At 40.6% G+C, this 20403-nt stretch overlaps 1 protein-coding gene across 1 annotated transcript in view; it reads right to left on the reverse strand.

Annotated features, from left to right (window-relative positions):
- The window catches only part of RNLS (renalase, FAD dependent amine oxidase), a 282885-nt gene that overhangs the window by 255810 nt on the left and 6672 nt on the right, over positions 1–20403 (reverse strand). Inside the window, exon 4 of the mRNA XM_052661081.1 lies at positions 15041–15199. Coding sequence (XP_052517041.1) covers positions 15041–15199 — 159 coding nt within the window. The remainder of the gene's footprint in view (positions 1–15040; positions 15200–20403) is intronic.

The raw sequence follows: 20403 nt of genomic DNA on the forward strand, positions 1-20403 counted from the left end.
ACAACCACAAAGTGACTATAAAGAAAATAGTGATGGTACTGGCAAAGGAATAAATAAGTGGAACAGAATAGGTATCCAGAAGCAGATGCAAGCATGTATGGAACTGAACATGTGATAAATGTGGAATTTTGATTTAGTGAGAGTAAAAAACCCATACTAAATAAATGGTGCTGTGGGGGGAAATGCCCACAAAACTAGATTTGTTTCTCATGTCTTATAAAACACATGTTACCGACAAAGATTAAAATGTAAAGCATAAGAATTAAAATTATTAAAATATAATTTACAACATTTTTAATAGTGAGAAAAATAGTCCTTAGCAAGTCAGAAAATGGAACATCTATGAAAGAAAAGTCAGACATACTTAACTAAATAAAAATCTTAACAAATTATTAAGAAAAATGACAAACAAAAGCAAAATGTAAATAATAACCTAGAAAATATTTGTAATATCTCTTCCCTATGATATACTTTAATGTCTCATATATGAAATGCTCCTAAAAGAATAGCCCACTAGAAAAGAAAGCATAAGAGATGACGAGGACATTTACAAAAGAGGAAATCTAAGTGACCAATAAACTTAGGCTGTGAGGCTCAATCTTACCTTAAGTCAAGGGAAATACAAATTAAGGCAAGAATAAAGTTCCTGTTTTCATTTATCATTTTGGCAAAAATCTTAAAAGATTAATAAAAAATTTAAAATATTCAGTGCTAATGAGTGTATAGGCATTCTCAAACACTTAGAATGAGAACCATTACAAAACTTTGGGAAAGTAATATAGCAATATGTATTAAAACATACAGATGTCAAAATTCCAATGTTGATCCTTTATCACCCAGTTTAGAAGTAACTGGGAATAAAAAGGAAAAAACTGGAAACCAGGTGAATGCTATCAATAAGCAATAAGAGGCGACAATCAAAATTCTAGTACTCCCAAACTACAGAAAATCATGCAACTGCTAAACAGAAATAAATCAGATGTATTTATTTACAAGGAATGTTAATTTAAAATGCAGATTTCAAGACAATATATTTAGAAGATACCCATATACCTGGAGCAAGATGTAGAAGGGCACTCACTAAACTGTTAACCTCCAGGGAGTAGAAAAGGAAGACAGAACAGGAAATGAATTATTAATTCAACTTTGGGTTGTTTCATTTTTATAAGATTACTAATCAGCTTTGTCATTTAAAGTGATGAAAAATTATTTGGGGGAGAGGAGAAGCAGGACTACTTAATTTTTTTAACTTACCCAACAAAATGTAATATAGCAAACATTCAAAAAATATTTGTGGAATGAAGTGCAGGGGAATAGGAGGGAGATGAAATATGTTTAAATTTAAGTGTGTTTGGAAGAAGTAAGAAGATAACCAATAATAGAATGACAAAGCACTATAGAGCGTATAAATGAACAATGTGAGGAAAGGAATAAGAATACTTGATAGAGTTGGCTAATAATAAAAAGGAAAAAAGTGGGAAAAAAAGTAAAATAAAAAATAGACATCAATGTTAAGGATAAATACAATATAATTGTTATTTCATTAAATGTAAAAGGGTTGAATTCTCTTATCAAAAGAAATAGACTTTTCATGTTAGATTAGAAACTCTCAGCTAGATGGGTTAATATCTATGTGGCTGGAATTATGACTGGTTTTATTTTCTTTTTACTTTCAAAACTTTCATCAATAAAATATATCAATTATAAAAATTCAAATTTAAGAAGTACATAATATCAAAAAAAGAAAGATTCTGAACAATTTTATGTACCTTAAATATGAGCACGAAGGTGCAAATTGGTGGTAGAATATCTGAAATCAGAGACTGGAAAGGAACAGAGTGAGGGGACAGCCTGAGGAGCTCTGCTTTGCTTGCTAGAGTACAAGCGTGAGAGGAGGGGAGCGGTGGTACGTAGGCAACTACTGAGAAGGTGGTTATTTACCAGCACAGCTTTAGAAAGTAAAAGATCTAACACCAGGATTTTTACTAGTTCATTAAAAACTTACCATCTGTGAATTTCCTGAAACTTTTGAATGATTACACTTGAGATGAACAAGTGTTCTGACTTTTAAAATGTAAGCCAAGTAAGCATTTTTCATACTGTATGGTACGTGCGTGTGTGCCCAGTCACTTTGGTCATGCTTAACTCTTTGCCATCCCACGGGCTGTAGCCTTCCAGGCTCCTCTGTCCATGGGATTCTCCAGGCAAGAATACTGGAGTGGGCTGCCATTTCCTTCTCCAGGGGATCTTCCCAACCCAGGGATCAACTCTAGTCTCGTACATCTGCATTGGCGAGTGGGTTCTTTACCACTAGCGCCACCTGGGAAGCATTTTTTAGACGTAGTCAAATAAATAATATTTTTTTGTATTGAAACCTTCTGTACATTGAAGTAGAGCGGCATCTCCTTAGTGTAAAACTGTGTACCTTAAGGCTTAAAGGTTTCTGCTCCTCCTTTAGTGGCTATATTCTAGAATTTTAATCACAGGTTCAGGCTCTCCCAATTTGTAATGGAATATATATGTACATGTACACATGCATCTACATCACTGCTGTCACTCTCCACTGTACAAGTGTGCAGTGTTATATTTCTAGATAAGGGACTTTTCATTTCTCTTGGATTATATTCATATATGCATGCGATCCTTTGGTTATTATAGTTTGCCTTCTTGAGACCTGTAGCTTTACCACATTTTTGCTATAATACAGCAACTAGAAATTAAAGAGCTCTCCCAAATATGTTATTTAGGAAAAATGAACTCCCTTTTCTCCACCCTCCAGTCTAGGAAAAAGACGTTCAATGTTGTGTTTCTAAAGGTTGGGATAGCCACACACATACACACAGCCAAAAGTAAAGTGTCTTTCTTTTGCAGAGTCTTAAATTGGATTAAGTTGGCAGATTCCTGAAAATGGGAGGGGGAGGGGGTGGAGATAAAATGCTTAAGGGACAGGGGTTTGGGGGGATTCCTGTCCAGGTGGAGACCTAACTCTTACTGTGTGCCCGGCCCAGCTGGGATCTTCCTGCACAATGCCTATGAAGTGTATCTCTCAGCATGTAGAACAGTGGAAAGCTCAGTGTCAGAGCAGTGTTATCCCTGGAAAGGCATCCTTGAGTTCACACAAGGCATAGCATCTAACGCATGTCAGAGGACCAGGGCTGGCCCAGTCCCACATAGCAGAGATGACGGGGCAGTAACAATGACAGCCTCATGGACTTAGGTCCCATGCCTCCTCTGTTTTCTGGCATTACAGAAGCCTGGGGTGCCGGTGGGATCCCGAAGGGAAGGGAAGCAGCTCTAATGACGACTGAGGTTGGGTTTGCTATCAGGTGGATAGAAAGATGGTCTAAGCAGATAATTTGCATATTTAGAGAAATGAAGGAATGAAGGATCCTTTGCTCCCTAGTGTTGCAAATTCTAACTCAAGATGATCACAGGATATTCTGGATACAAATACACCATTGTTTCGCAGAAGGGCAAATTAACGTTTCTCATTGTGTTTCCAATATGCTTTTTTATTGATATCTAAAATCCTTACTAGGAGATTTCTGGCTGCCTTTTTGTAGCACACATTTGAGTGATAATAATGAATCTGACTTGTCTACAGAGATGATTTGTACCACCATCATTTGCTTATTCATAACCAAGAGCTCAGATCACACCACCTTATAAAAATGCTTTCCTGTTGGTGTCCCTTAAAACAGAACTTGACACTTGTCAGAGGTAAAGCTCATCTGTTATTTTTGTTCTCACACACAGCCTAATGAGAACACCTGGCCAGTGGGCTTTGCATCTTCTAAATTTACGAGAGTTAGCATTTAGAAAAAATGTCAGGAACATGCGGACGCTTAAGAAATATTCCCATCATGGTGCTTCCTCAGAGGTAGGGGTGATTCTATGAACAGTGTACATGGAGGTCACATGGGTGGGTGCAGATGTTATGACAAGGTGTTTATTCATTGACTGTGGTACAGGTTTGGGGTGTGAGGTAAAGAGATGTAGCAGACGAGTGAGATTGTACCTCCCTCTGAAAAAGGTGGCTTTCATAAAAACGTAGCTGCTGACTTGTGAAAAAGCTCTGATAATGACTTATTCCTCTTACAAAAGTGATCAACTCATTAATCAAAAGTTAATTAATATAGAGTTTTCAGGGCAATTGTCATGTTCCTTCACAACAGTGCATATGTCTGTGATGTGTTCTATTTGTAAAACCCTGAAAGTAAAATAGTCACCATTGTTTAAACCCCAACACTAAGCATACAACCCTTTAAACAGACATCTCAGAACTTTTCATTACGGGTAAAGAAATCGTAAACACTAAAAAGTTACTGGCAGTATTAATATCAATACTAACAAGTTCTTAATGTGTGCTCAGCATACTTCTAAGTCCTCTACTCAGGCTATCTCATGTAATCTTCACTAAATCCTATGTGGCTAGATAATGATACTTATCCTTATTTTATAAAGATGGAAACCAAAGTTCAGAGAAGTTAAGCATCTTGCCCCAGATCACCGAGACATTAAGAGGCAGTGCTGGGTTACAAATTCTGGCTCTGGCTCTTAACTCCCTCCACAGAGTAGCCAATGCTAAATAAGTAAACACCAAGTGACCAGAACACTTTCTGTGAAGCACAGAATACTTTCTGTGAAACACACTTTCTGTGAAACGGATTTCACTTCACTCCAGCTTCCCCCTGGAAGCTCTGAAGGACAGAGGCTGAGCTGGATCCTGAAGGAGAAAGAACACAGAGGATGTGTCAAATTGTGCGGGGCAACAGGAGCTCTATGAACAAAGCACAGGTGAAGAATGTGTGCTTCATTCTAAGACCCCAGAGGAAACCAGGATCCCCGAAGGAGGCTAGCTCGATGACTCCCCTTGCCTCTCTCCTCTCTCCTCCTGGCGACTCGTCCGATCTATGGCCACGTGCTCAACTCAACATAGCCCCTCACTTCTGCTCTCACCCAGTCCGTCTCCTCTCTCCCTGGGTCTCTCTGTGTCTCTATCTCTCTTTCTTCTTTCCATCCTTCCATTCTCTTTTCCTTCCTCCCTTCTTTCCTTTCTTTTCATAAGAAAAATTTATCACTCTGTTTTAAGGATCAAACTATAAAGGGTGCATATTCATTGAGACCCTTAAAAATACTCATTCCTCTCATCTAAGCATGTGGGAGAAAACCTAAGGAGCCCCATCGAGGGGGAGGTCTGGTGCAGAGAAAAGAAACTTTTCATGTTTCTCACTCCTCAAAACGGAGAAGGCAATGGCAACCCATTACAGTGCTCTTGCCTGGAAAATCCCATGGATGGAGGAGCCTGGTAGGCTGCAGTCCATGGGGTCCCTAAGAGTCGGACACGACTGGGTGACTTCACTTTCACTTTTCACTTTCATGCATTGGAGAAGGAAATGGCAACCCACTCCAGTGTTCTTGCCTGGAGAATCCCAGGGATGGCAGAGCCTGGTGGGCTTCCGTCTACGGGGTCACACAGAGTCGGACACGACTGAAGTGACTTAGCAGTAGCAGCATTCCTCAAAATCACTTAGCACATCCCGCCTGCTTTATTTTTACATGTTTATCTCACTCTTTTCCACTGCCTCTGTCACTTTTCTAGCAAGAGAATAAAACAACTATGGCAGGAAAGTCAGGATGTGTATTTCAGATGTTCCATTACAACTGATGAAGAGCTCGACTGAAGTGTGCGTGCTCAGTCGCTTCAGATGTGTCTGACTCTGCAAGCCCATGGACTGGAGCCCTCCAGGCTTCTCTGTCCATGAGATTCTCTAGGTAACAATATTGGAGTGGGTTACTGTACCTTCCTCTAGGGGATCTTCCTGACCCAGGGATTGAACATCTCCTGCATTGTGGGCAGATTCCTTACTCCTGAGCCACTAGGGAAGCCCCCTTTAAATGTGTGAGTGAGTGAGTGAGTGAGTGAAGTTGCTCAGTCCTGTCCGACTCTTTGCAACCCCGTGGACTGTAGCCCACCAGGCTCCTCCGTCCATGGGATTCTCCGGGCAAGAATACTGGAGTGGGTTGCCATTTCCTTCTCCACTTTAAATGTATAGGAAACACGAAATCAAGACAATGATATTTGAAAGGTGTCTCCTTTTTTCTTGACCATACTTTCTCCTGTCCAGCCCCTATATTATATGAATTTATACAGGACTGATGATGTCTTACATTGCTCATGAGGGTGAAAGAAGCAATTAGCCTCAAAGTTCCTCCTATTCCTAAAATTCCATGGTCTATTGACATTCTATCCTAGTATCATTAACCAGGGCCCAAGCCAGGACCGGTAGACTCAAAGATTCACTGACTTCCAGGAGCTTATAATCAAGTTGAAAATAAAAGAGACATTCACTTGGCAGATATTGACTGAACAATAACTATGATGTGTGGGTCTACATGGAGATGTAGGAGACATGGGTTTGATCCCTGGGTCAGGAAGATCCCCTGGAGGAGAAAAAGGCAATCCAGTCTAGTATTCTTACCTGGAAAATCCCATGGATAGAGGAGCCTGGTGGGCTACAGTCCGTGGGGTCTCAAAGAGTCAAACATGACTGAACACAGCACATGGTGGGTCTGTATGCAAAATGGTATTTGATGCTGGGTGGGGATGGAGTGGCCTATAGAAGCCGTTTTCTCTGAATTTTATGGCTTAGTGGGGAAGACACTTACTGAAAAAATAAGGATCACAATAAAGTCTGATGAGTACTATGATAGGGAAGACTGGGCCAAACAGGCCTAACTGGGAGGAAAAAACTCCCATAAGGGTACCTGTTAAAGATACAGATTCCTGGGCTCGATCCAAAGAGTAAGAATCAAAATCTTCTCAAAGGTACCCCTTGTTGTTGTTCAGTTGCTAAGTCGTGTCCAACTCTATGAGACCCCATGGACTGCAGCATATCAGGCTCCTCTGTCCTTCACTAGCTCCTGGAATTTGCTCTGACTCACGTCCATTGAGTCAATGATGCTATCTAACTATCTAATTTTCTGCCACCCAATTCTCTTTTTTCCTTCGATCTCTCCCAGCATCAGGACCTTTTTTCAGTGAGTTGGCTCTTTGCATTAGGTGACCAAAGTATCAGGCCTTTGGCTTTGGCATCATTCCTTCTAATGAATATTCAGGGTTGATTTCATTTAGGATTAACCGCTTTGATCTCCTTGCCATCCAAGGGACTCTCAAGAGTTTTCTCTAGCACCACAATTCAAAAGCATCAGTTCTCTGGCACTCAGCCTTCTTTATGGTCCAACTCTCATGGCCATAAACAACTGCTGTAAAAACCACACTTGGACTATACAGACCTTTGTCAGCCCCTTAAGTTTTTTTTTTTTTTTTAACTCACAGTGTTCATTAAGGAAAGTTTGGAAAACATGGTGAACAAGAATGAGCGGGACACTGTGGGAATTCACAAGCACAGGAAACAATCAGTAATAGCAAGGTCTGAGACACTGGGTCTAAAAGCGGTTATGCGCATGGGCCCTGAAAGTGTACTACTAAGGCTCACGTCTCACCATCACCACCAGAAACGGAAAGAACAGTCTTTAGAATCGTTGTGAGGATCAAGTGAGTTAATCTCCATAATATTAATATAGAGAGAGCAGCACAGGTATAAAGTGAAAGTGAAAGTGTTAGTCACTCAGTTGTGTCTGACTCTATGGGACTCCATGGACTGTAGCCCGCCAGGCCCCTCTGTCCACGGAATTCTCCAGGCAAGAATACTGGAGTGGGTTGCCATTCCACAACCAGATGGCAAATCATGAATCACAAGACGTTCACTATATCGTGCATAACGCCTCCTTATTCTCCCAACTGGGAGAATGTAGTAATTAACTGCCAAAAACACTAGCTCTGTTTTTCCTGTAAAAAGGAATATAGGGAAAGGGAGAAATAGATAAGGGAAAATCCAGACCATGCTGCAATCCAAAGGGAAGTCTTTCAGGTTAGAGATGGTTCTATATTGATTCTACAAGTAGACATGATTGAGAAAGAGGGACAGAGAGAATGAGAAGAAAAGAACAAAGGAATCCAGACACACAGGGCTGCTGGTAGGCTGCATGGATGTGAGACCTGTAGCACAGCCCTAGATCTGTCTCTAATTGCTATAAACTTTTGGGCAAATTAGTTAATTATCATGGAGAAGGCAATGGCAACCCACTCCAGTGTTCTTGCCTGGAGAATCCCAGGGACGGGGGAGCCTGGTGGGCTGCTGTCTATGGGGTCCCACAGAGACAGACACGACTGAAGTGACTTAGCAGCAGTTAATTATCATGGGCTTAAATTTATTTCCTTGTGTGAATGGAGTTTTGTGAATTATATTAGAGATAATTTTATATATAGCCTATATTTCAGTCTTACTCATAGTTTTCGACCCAGGGATGGAACTTGTGTCTTCTGCATTGCTGGCAGATTCTTCACCCTCTGAGCCATCAGGGAAACCCCCAGTTCTCTGGAGTTAAACAATTTGGAGGGAAACTGCAATATATACAGTGGCCACTAGATGGCAATAGATAGCTTTGTAAATGGAGATCTTTCGTAAAAATCGAAGATGACTAAACATTACTTTGCCAACAAAAGTCCATCTAGTCAAGGCTATGGTTTTTCCAGTGGTCATGTATGGATGTGACAGTTGGACTGTGAAGAAAGCTGAGTGCCTAAGAATTGATGCTTTTGAACTGTGGTGTTGGAGAAGACTCCTGAGAGTTCCTTGGACTGCAAGGAGATCCAACCAGTCCATTCTGAAGGAGATCAGCCCTGGATGTTCTTTTGAGGGAATGATGCTAAAGCTGAAGCTCCAGTACTTTGGCCACCTCATGCAAAGAGTTGACTCATTAGAAAAGACTGATGCTGGGAGGGATTGGGGGCAGGAGGAAAAGGGGATGACAGAGGATGAGATGGCTGGATGGCATCACCGACTCGATGGACGTGAGTTTGAGTGAACTCCGAGAGTTGGTGATAGACAGGGAGGCCTGGTGTGCTGCGATTCATTGGGTCACAAAGAGTTGGACATGACTGAGTGACTGAACTGAACTGAACTGAATCAGACTTTATTTTTGGCGGATCCAAAATCACTGCAGATGGTGACTGCAGCCATGAAATTAAAAGACGCGTACTCCTTGGGAAAAAAGTTATGACCAACCTAGACAGCATATTCAAAAGCAGAGACATCACTTTGCCAACAAAGGTCCATCCAGTCAAGGCTATGGTTTTTCCAATAGTCATGTATGGATGTGAGAGTTGGACTGTGCAGAAAGCTGAGCGCCAAAGAAGTGATGCTTTTGAAGGTGGTGTTGGAGAAGACTCTTGAGAGTCTTCTCCTTGGACTGCAAGGAGATTCAACCAGTCCATTCTAAAGGAGATGAGTCCTGGGTGTTCTTTGGAAGGAATGATGCTAAAGCTGAAACGCCAGTACTTTGGCCATCTCATGCAAAGAGTTGACTCATTGGAAAAGACTCTGATGCCAGAAGGGATTGGGGGCAGGAGGAGAAGGGGATGACAGAGGATGAGATGGCTGGATGGCATCACGGACTTGATGGACATGAGTTTGAGTGAACTCCGGGAGTTGGTGATGGACAGGGAGGCCTGGCATGCTGCGATTCATGGGGTCGCAAAGAGTTGGACATGACTGAGCGACTGAACTGAACTGAACCGAATCAGTGGAAGTGAGAAACAGATTTAAGGGACTAGATCTGACAGATAGAGTGCCTGAGGAACTATGGACGGAGGTTCATGACACTGAACAGGAGACAGGAATCAAGACCATCCTCACGGAAAAGAAATGCAAAAAATCAAATGGGCTCTCTAGGGAGGCCTTACAAATAGCTGTGAAAAGAAGAGAAGTGAAAAGCAAAGGAGAAAAGGAAAGATATAAGCATCTGAATGCAGAGTTCCAAAGAATAGCAGAAGAGAAAAGAAAGCCTTCCTCAGCAATCAATGAAAAGAAATAGAGGAAAACAACAGAATGGGAAAGACTAGAGATCTCTTCAAGAAATTAGAGATACCAAGGGAACATTTCATGCAAAGATGGGCTTGATAAAGGACAGAAATGGTATGGACCTAACAGAAGCAGAAGATATTAAGAAGAGGTGGCAAGAATACACACAAGAACTGTACAAAAAAGATCTTCATGACCCAGATAATCACGATGGTGTGATCACTCACCTAGAGTCAGACATCCTGGAATATGAAGTCAAGTGGGCCTTAGAAAGTATCACTATGAATAAAGCTAGTGGAGATGATTGATAGAATTCCAGTTGAGCTATTTCAAATCCTGAAAGATGATGCTGTGAAAGTGCTACACTCAATATGCCAACAAATTTGGAAAACTCAGTAGTGGCCACAGGACTGGAAAAGGTCAGTTTTCATTCCAATCCCAAAGAAAGGCAATGCCAAAAAAAGCTCAAACTACCACACAATTGCACTCATCTCACACACTAGTAAAGTAATGCTCAAAATTCTCCAAGCCAGGCTTCAGCAATACGTGAACCGTGAACTTCCTGATGTTCAAGCTGGTTTTAGAGAAGGCAGAGGAACCAGAGATCAAATTGCCAACATCGCTGAATCATTGAAAAAGCAAGAAAGTTCCAGAAAAACATCTATTTCTGCTTTATTGACTATGCCAAAGCCTTTGACTGTGTGGATCACAATAAACTGTGGAAAATTCTGAAAGAGATGGGAATACCAGACCACCTGACCTGCCTCTTGAGAAACCTATATGCAGGTCAGGAAGCAACAGTTAGAACTGGACATGGAACAACAGACTGGGTCCAAATAGGAAAAGCAGTACATCAAGGCTGTATATTGTCACCCTGCTTATTTAACTTCTATGCAGAGTACATCATGAGAAACGCCGGGCTGGAAGAAGCACAAGCTGGAATCAAGATTGCCAGGAGAAACAGCAATAACCTCAGATATGCAGATGACACCACCCTTATGGCAGAAAGTGAAGAGGAACTAAAAAGCCTCTTGATGAACGTGAAAGAGGAGAGTGAAAAAGTTGGCTTAAAGCTCAACATTCAGAAAACGAAGATCATGGCATCTGGTCCCATCACTTCATGGGAAATAGATGGGAAAACAGTGGAAACAGTGGCAGACTTTATTTTGGGGGGCTCCAAAATCACTGCAGATGGTGACTGCAGCCATGAAATTAAAAGACGCTTACTCCTTAGAAGGAAAGTTATGACCAACCTAGATAACATATTCAAAAGCAGAGACATTACTTTGCCAACAAAGGTCCGTCTAGTCAAGGCTATGGTTTTTCCAATAGTCATGTACGGATGTGAAAGTTGGACTGTGAAGAAAGCTGAGCACCGAAGAATTGATGCTTTTGAACTGTGGTGTTGGAGAAGACTCTTGAGAGTCCCTTGGACTGCAAGGAGATTCAACCAGTCCATTCTAAAGGAGATGAGTCCTGGGTGTTCTTTGGAAGGACTGATGCTAAAGCTGAAACTCCAGTACTTCAGCCACCTCATGTGAAGAGTTGACTCATTGGAAAAGACTCTGAAGGCGGGAGGAGAAAGGGATGACAGAGGATGAGATGGTTGGCTAGCATCACCAACTCAATGGACCTGAGCTTGAGTAAATTCCGGGAGCTGGTGATGGACGTGGAGGCCCGCCTTGCTGCAGTCCATGGAGTCATAAAGAGTCAGACATGACTGACAGTTGGAACTGAATTGACTGAACAAGCAAGCAACACTGTTTAAGGTTCTCCAAAAACAGAGAGATGACACTAATTTCTCATACTGAGGTCCTTATTGAGATTTATAACATAAAGAGAATCACATGTTTTTAATCCCTTTGTTTTAGACCCACAGGTATTCAAGGGTCATGTTAGGACATTCTGTTTTTAACCTTTACTGCTAGAGCGGGTTATTTCGTAACAACGAAGTAAACACAGAATTATTTGCATGAAGGCCAATTCTGGACTGAGCTGGAACAACACCCCAAAGATCCTTGCCCTCAGTCAAAAGTACTAAGTCAATCATTCTTAATCTTTTTCATCACAAAGAGCCCTATATGTTCTCTCTTATCACATCCAAATCTTTGGGGCCCCAGAGATTGTGGGACCCCACAGACTGTAGCCCACCAGGTTCCTCTGTCCACGGGGTTTTTAAAGCAAGAATACTGGAGTGAGTGGCCATTTCCTCCTCCGGGGTTCTTGCCAACCCAGTGACTGAACTCGAGTCTCTGGTGTCTCCTACATTGGCAGGCAGATCTTTACCACTGAGCCACCTGGGAAACCCCTAAAGAGCCTATGTATCCTACCGCTAAAAAAGAAAAGGAAAAAAAGATCTATTTCCTTTCCAGCAAGATACACTTTTAAAATGGTGTAAACATGATATTTTTATAGTAAGAATAAACTACCTTTATTTTCAAAGTTATGACTGTTCAAAAAAGTATAATAAAGAAAATGAAAATCATCTCAAAGCAGTAACAATGCTATTAAACTATTTTCGGTAGACACAAGAAAAAGCGATGCATCTTTTTATCCTTTTTAACTTAAAAATATTTAAAAATCTTCCCACGTTAGTAAATAAAATGATCACTAGCATTTAATAGTTCACAGATAGATATTTACAAAATTTGTGGAACATACTTTAACCGAAATGTCTGGTCTTCTGTGACAACACTTTGTTTCACAAATTGACAGAAATGGCCCTGTTTAAAGATGAATAGTTATTAGGCAGGAACCTATGCAGAGGAAAGGAAGACAATCTCTGATAGAACACAATAGACACTAACAAATAAGCTGAGGAAGAGACATATTAGAAAATATTTTCTTAGGAAGCAGATTAGTTCAACAAATACTCAGGCAATGAATGACCTAAAAACAGTGAAGAAATCTATGACCTCTCTGAAACAATATCTCAAGGAACGGAGCTAAAGGAATACATTTGAAGCAACATGGATGACATAGAGGAAGGCTAGAAATAGAAAGTAAAAAATAACAGAAAGACCAAAATTGAAACTGAGTTGAGACAAACGGCAGATATTTGTGTATTGAATTTTTTAAGATACTCTGGGATTGGAATAAATGGAACAAAGATAAATCGTCATTTAAGTATTAAAAGGAAATTGAACTGAAAATAAGGGAAAAGCTGAATCTTCAAATAAAAAACGAATAACACAATCTGTGAAAAACTGACACAAAGCTATTAACACTAAGATATATCTTTATGAAATTACTGGACTCAAAAATGAACAAATAAAAAAGTACTTCTAAAATATCTCCAAAAGGCTAAAGTAAAAAGGATGTACCAGACAAATTTAAAAAACGAACATCTTACTTATCAGTCAAGGTTGATGTGAAAGCAAAATAAAATAAAAATGACACTAAAGAAAGAATTTAAGTTAAAGGGTATAGTTTTAATGGAGACTTATTATGAGTCAAATAATATAGTATCAAAAATTCATAAAGCAAAATTCACCTCCCCAAACCCCAGGAAACCAGCAATACAGTAATAGAATTAAGTTATCTCTCTCAGTCCAACACAGTTCAGCCACTCAAAAAATTAGACTATAGATGATCTAAATAAAAATATTGATTAGCAGGCCCTTGAACATCTTAGGACTCAGTCTATGTCATGGTGTGATATTTTGTATGTCATTTAATACAAATATTGAGAAGTATTTTTTAAAGGCAACACTGAAGGGTCTCTCATCACATACAAAGCTATGTAGCTTTAAAAACTGGAATATGCAATTTATAACACAACTGAATACATTGACCAATAACCATGTTTTAGTTAAATGTTACAGTATGTTATTTAACATGGTCTCAAAATCAATTCAATCTTTATAGAATCCATGATAATAAATTATCCTACTTTAAAGTGACTTTGGCAGCACACTAGATATAGACGCATGAAAGAGATCTTTGACGTTCATTTTCTAGCTTGCCTATAGCCATCTAATAAATATTCCAATCCTTTTTATATTCCTATCTGACACTGTACTGGAAAAGAAGCTATATACTATTACTGCATGGTAGAACTGATACTCAAACTGCTTTCAAGATGAAATATCCAGCTCCATTCTTACTCAGAGAACAAGCTCTATTACAGTTCTAAATCTAAGATCTAGAAACCATTCTTATTGCCGGGTTTCTTTCTAATGGTGACAAAAGGCCATTTCTCAATCAAACCCAATGTCGCCTTCAGTCACGCAACAAAGTCAGAAGGTATAGGCATGTCACATCCTTGAAGTCTTGCCACCATCACCAGATTCTGTTTTGTTTCAACTCATGGAATTCAAGGCAACATGAAGTATCATCCAGAAATCAATGACTTTGATGTGTCAGATTCACTCAAAACATGATGAAGGTCGGGGAATAATCAGTTAAACCTGGCACAGGCAGACGCACAGCAGAGCTATAGAAAAGCTTGAGAATCCAGATTGCAGGGAACTCTGTAGAGACAGGAACTGGCGTATTGGCTGCTTAGAGCTGGGGGCAGGGATGGAAGATGGAGGGATGGAAGTGAGAGCTATTGACCGTGGGAATGGTTTCATGTCATTGGATATCTGAAATAACTACCATTGAAATATACACTTCAGGCGGATGGGTTGTATAGTATGCGAATTAGTCTCAAAGCTGTTTTTTATGAAAAGAGGTGGGAGCAGTCAGGTAAAGGGTGAGTCCCAACAAATTTCAGTCATGGAAGAACCTGAGACTCACACTCAGGAACAAGTCAAGATAAAGTTTACCATGTTTGTCCCATAATGAATGTTTACATCATAAAAATCTTTTTTTCCAGAATGGCCACAAAGAGACTGTTCTTCTTTTGGGTCAGACTACTACATCTCCCTCAAAAATATTTACTTCTTAAAGGCAAGAACAGAAAGAGGAATACTCAATTCTTAATTTTTAAAAAAAAAATCTGGATTGCAGTTTGACCTAGACTAGTATCATGAACCAGGCCATAGTATCTGTTTTTAGAACACGCAAATCAGTAGAACCCATATCTACCCTTTGCTAAGACACTTAAGCTGAATTCACTCAGATCAGAGAAAGCCCAGTCCCTGAGGTAAACAGCACGGGCTGAGACTCACAGTTGGCGATGTCACCTTGAAGCTGCAGAATCTGAGGAGCGGGCATCGTGAGGACAACAATATCAAACTGCTTAGAGGAGCCCGTTTCCCTGGAGACTTCCCACTTGTTGTTTCTCAAATTGATCTGAGTCACACGTTGTCTGAAGCAGATATCAGCACCTGTTCCAAAAGCAAAACCATGCTCACATAATCAGGATTTTCCATGCGAATGAGGGGGAAGAGAAGTCACAAACTGGATCCATTCAGATGAGTAGAATGTGAGGTTCATCTTCTACAGCTTCCTGGGTTTCACTTTCTATCTCATGTAATGGGACTCCCTCCCTTCCAGTACTGTTAGATTTCCCTGTCGATGCCTGCTGGGGGAAAAAAATACTGCTACAATTAATAACAACAGTAACCATGGCTATCTTTCATTAATCATCTACTGTATGCCAAGGCTATGCCAAACACTGCTGCTGCTGCTGCTGCTGCTGCTAAGTCGCTTCAGTTGTGTCCGACTCTGTGCGATCCCATAGACAGCCACGCACCAGGCTCCTCTGTCCATGGGATTTTCCAGGCAAGAGTACTGGAGTGGGGTGCCATTGCCTTCTCCGATGCCAAACACTAGATATACTTTATACCAATTCATTTCACAGAAAAGGAAACAGATTTAGAATTGTCATGCCATGATTTAAATCCACATCCTTCTGACTATAAAGATCACTATCTTGGTGGAGCAAGTATACATCTTAGTAAAGGTGTTAAGGATTCTTCTCTCCGGTAATATTCCTTATTAAAAATATTGATATTCCCTATTAAACCTGAAAAAGCATCTCTGTAAGCAAAATCCAAGTCTCATTAATAGATCAATTATCTGAATTAAGAAGAATCAAAATTAAGAAAAATACAATCTGGAATATCCTCTCTTTTCCCTTCTTTGAACTTATCACCAATATATTTTAATAATTATTTGAGTACTTATATGATTGATATTTTATTCTCTTTTAATTTGTAAGCTCCATGAGTTTACACTTATTTTTTCTATGTGTCAGTTCAGTTCAGTCGCTCAGTCATGTCCGACTCTTCACAACCCCATGAATCGCAGCACGCCAGGCCTCCCTTTCTATCACCAACTCCTGGAGTTCACTCAGACTCATGTCCATCGAGTCAGTGATACCATCCAGCCATCTCATCCTCTGTCGTCCCCTTCTCCTCCTGCCCCCAATCCCTCCCAGCATCAGAGTCTTTCCCAATGAGTCAACTCGATGCATGAGGTGGCCAAAGTACTGGAGTTTCAGCTTTAGCATCATTCCTTCCAAAGAAATCCCAGGGCTGATCTCCTTCAGAATGGACTGGTTGGATCTCCTTGCAGTCCAAGGGACTCTCAAGAGTCTTCTCCAACACCACAGTTCAAAAGCATCAATTCTTCGGCGCTCAGCCTTCTTCACAGTCCAACTCTCACATCCATACATGACCACTGGAAAAACCATAGCCTTGCCTAGACGGACCTTAGTTGGCAAAGTAATGTCTCTGTTTTTGAATATGCTATATAGTATATAAAGTATTGTACTGGGAACAGAGGTATTTAATCAATATATATTTAAGAGAATGAATTATGAACTGAAAGCTAGGAAAATATAATTGGATCATTAAGTCCCCTTGGTATACTACTTCTTAACCTCACATTCTAGTGTTCAGAAAACTTTCATTTTAAAATAAATCTACTTTTATTTGGCCCCATGAATAGAAAGGAAATAAATGAAAATGGAATAAAGGGGGAAAAAGACACTAAAAGATCATGTCCATCACTGAACGTGACATCTCATATTCCTAGCTACTAAGAATCCAGCCTAAGCCCAACCTTGGCATGAAGCTCCCTTTCCATAGCTACTCTAGCTCAGTGTGAACTTCTCATCTCCATAATCACTGCCTTTACCTCTCGCTCGGACACTGATTCAAAGTATCTCTATGTTTTGTATACGTCTTGCTAAGTCGCTCCAGTTGTGTCTGACTCTTAGCAACGCTATGGACTGTAGCCCACCAGGCTGCTCTGCCCATGGGATTCTCCAGGCAAGAATTCTGGAGTGGACTGCCATGCCCTCCTGCAGGGGATCTTGCCATGCCAGGGATGGAACCCGCATCTCTTACGTCTCTTGCACTGGCAGACAGGCTTTTTACCACTAGTGCCGCCTGGGAAGACCTAGATATGTCTTATCAATCCCCAAGCACTCTTGGGCTCCTCCATGTCAGGTCTTCTCTAGATCTCATACACCTTTATATCCTTCATATTCCCTTGAATAACTCTATAATATAGTAATTACAAATTTTAAAAATCAAATGCAAATAGAAGGACTGATGCCCTCAATCTCTTTGAGGCAATTAGAGTCGTTCTGTTCAAAGAATTAGAGGAAGGGTTTGTAAATAGCGTTCCAACTTGCCTGCTGCTGCTGCTGCTAAGTCATTTCAGTCATGTCCGACTGTGTGACCCCATAGACAGCAGCCCATCAGGCTCCCCCGTCCCTGGGATTCTCCAGGAAAGAACACTGGAGTGGGTTGCCATTTCCTTCTCCAATGCATGAAAGTGAAAAGTGAAAGGGAAGTTGCTCAGTCGTGTCCGACTCTTTGCAACCCCATGGACCGCAGCCTACCAGGCTCCTCTGTCCATGGGATTTTCCAGGCAAGAGTACTGGAGTGGGGTTCCATCGCCTTCTCCGTCAACTTGCCTGAAGGTTTCTCTAAGGCTCCTCTTTAGAGAAGGTGCAAACAATTGGCACTTTGAACTCACACCCACCATTCCCTTTACTCCAGCCAGAGTGGCTCCACTTCCCTCTCTTTGGTTTCTTCAGGATGTCTTTCCCCTGACTTAGTTGCCTCACATGCCTCTCTCTTTAGTTCTGGCCCTGATCCAGACTTCAACTAAGTCAACTGACTTTATAAACTTTATTCAGTTGCATTTTTACATAATATTCCCTTTGAAAACAGCATTACATTGGTTTTGTTTTTGATGGTCACTAGGGGGGTGTGGTTAAGAGAAGTGAACTACACCAACTATTAACAGAAATTCTTCATATCCAGTAAAATGCCTTAGACATATATCCCAGTGGTCCCGAAGAGTTCTGCAAGATGACTATCCGTGGTTCTCTAGGACCACGGTTCTCTGGACCTCAGACCAGAAGCACCTTGGAACTTGCTAGAAAGTTCTCACGTCCCAACTCAGACCTAAATCAAAATCTGGGGATCAGGCCTAGTAGTCTGCATTTAAGAAGCCTCCAGGTTTGTTACCATGCACATTAAAGTGTGAGAACCATGGGGGTAGGTAAATAGACCCAAATCTAACACTGAAACTGGCAAAGCCACTCATTTTCCAAGAATTAGGGGCAGTGGTATACCTGCTCTAACCAGGAAGTTTTCCTTTCCAATTGTGATGATTCAAGTTTCTGGGAAAGTGGCATTTCCTTGTGAAAGTAACTAATAACTTTTGAAAGGACCACACAACCAAATGTAAGGCTCTGGAAGATCATTTTTAAACAGCCAGAAAATTTTAAACAGCCATAAAAATTTTCAGTCTGAGCTTAGTAAATGTCACCATGTCCCTGTGTTACATATAATTTTTCAGAGGTTTCTCACTGTATTTAGGATTAAGTATAAAATCTTAATAGTGTTTACAAAGCCTCTTATGATCTGGCCCCTGCCTTACTCTTGAACTTCACCTACTGTTTTCTCCCTCATTTACTACCCTCCAGTCACAATGATCTTTTCATTCCATAAATGTACCATCTTCCTCCTACTTGAGAATAGTTTCAACTTGATATGTCCATTGCACGCAATTCTCACCACTCAGCTCTTGGCCTAGTTCACTCTTGCTCACCTTTCAAACATCTATGAAAACATTTAGAGATGCTTTTCCTGACACATCTCCCCTTTCTCATTCTTCTCAGGCGCACGTTAGTTTAGGTCCTATTACTATAGCTCACTCATAATGCTCTCACTTTTTCTTCTTAGCATTTATTATGTACACTTTTGTGTACATGAAATTAGTTTTTGTTGTTCCCTCCAACTATGCTCTACATTAACAAAGGTGAGGTTCAATGTGTTTTACGTACCACTGTTTCCCCAGCACATATTTCATAAAATTTTTTTTTAAATCTCCAGAGAGCTACAAAGATATCAAACTACAAAGAAATTTTAACCATTTTACAAAGGCAAATATGTTTCTGTTACATATTTATTCAATGCCTATCCCCTGCCTTCCTCCATGTTAGAAAATGTTAGGCACAAGTGTTAGTCATGTTCGACCCTTTGTGACCCCAGGGACTGTAGCCTGCCAGGCTCCTCTGTCCATGGAATTCTCCAGGCAACAATGAAGTGGGTTGCCATTACCTTCTCCAGGGGATCTTCCTGACGGAAAGATAGAACTGGTCTCCTGCACTGCAGGCAGATTCTTTACCATTTGAGCCACCAGGGAAGCCCCTCCATGTTAGAGAATCTAAATTTATCTTTCTCCAATAATTTCCTACAAACAGGTTTCAGTGCAGAACTACTGAAATAGAACAGTAAGCAGTGTCTAACTATAAGCACTGCTTAAAGTTCACTGAGGAGTGCTTAACCAAGGCTCCCAGGTTACCCTCTACTTTCTCTCTGAAAGACACTGTTATGGATGAGTGCCATGATCACCTGCCTAGGAGCCATTTTGAGACCGAATTGCCCAGGCTTAATTCCCTTACATTAATTTTAGAAAGAAAATAAACACAAAAGTAAAAAGGGAGAATATGATAAAATTAAATATTGCCAGAAAGAAATCACACTAGCTGATAGCATCTGCAAATTAAACTATCTTTTCTAATAAATCATTCCAGTTGGCCAAAAAGCTTGTTCAGACTTTTCCATGACAGCTTATGGAAAATCCCAATGAACTTTTTGGCCAAACCAATATGTTGTCCACATTGATTTTCAATTGTTAGTCCATGTCCCTTTTTGAAGTAGATGGTAAAATAAAAACAGATAAATACAGCAATAGTTCTTCCTATGGAGAAATGAAAGTGAAAGTCACTCAGTCGTGTCTGACTCTTTGCAACCCATGGACCATACAGTCCACAGAATTCTCCAGGCCAGAATACTGGAGTGGATAGCCATTCCTTTCTCCAGGGGATCTTTCCAACCCAGGGACAGAACCCAGGTTTCCCACATTGCAGGCAGATTCTTTACCAGCTGAGCCACAAGGCCAAACCAAATAAAGCTGCTCACCCTGTCCTAGAAACTAAATTCATCCTCTTATGAATGATTTAATAACATGGGCCTTATTCAAAAGCAAAAGGATTTGGTTCATCACTGTTCAAATGTCACAGAAGGAACCATCATGTGACTGATCTTCCTGGGTGCATAAA

Source organism: Budorcas taxicolor, chromosome 23 (genome assembly GCF_023091745.1).
Source record: "Budorcas taxicolor isolate Tak-1 chromosome 23, Takin1.1, whole genome shotgun sequence".
NCBI classification, from domain to species: domain Eukaryota; kingdom Metazoa; phylum Chordata; class Mammalia; order Artiodactyla; family Bovidae; genus Budorcas; species Budorcas taxicolor.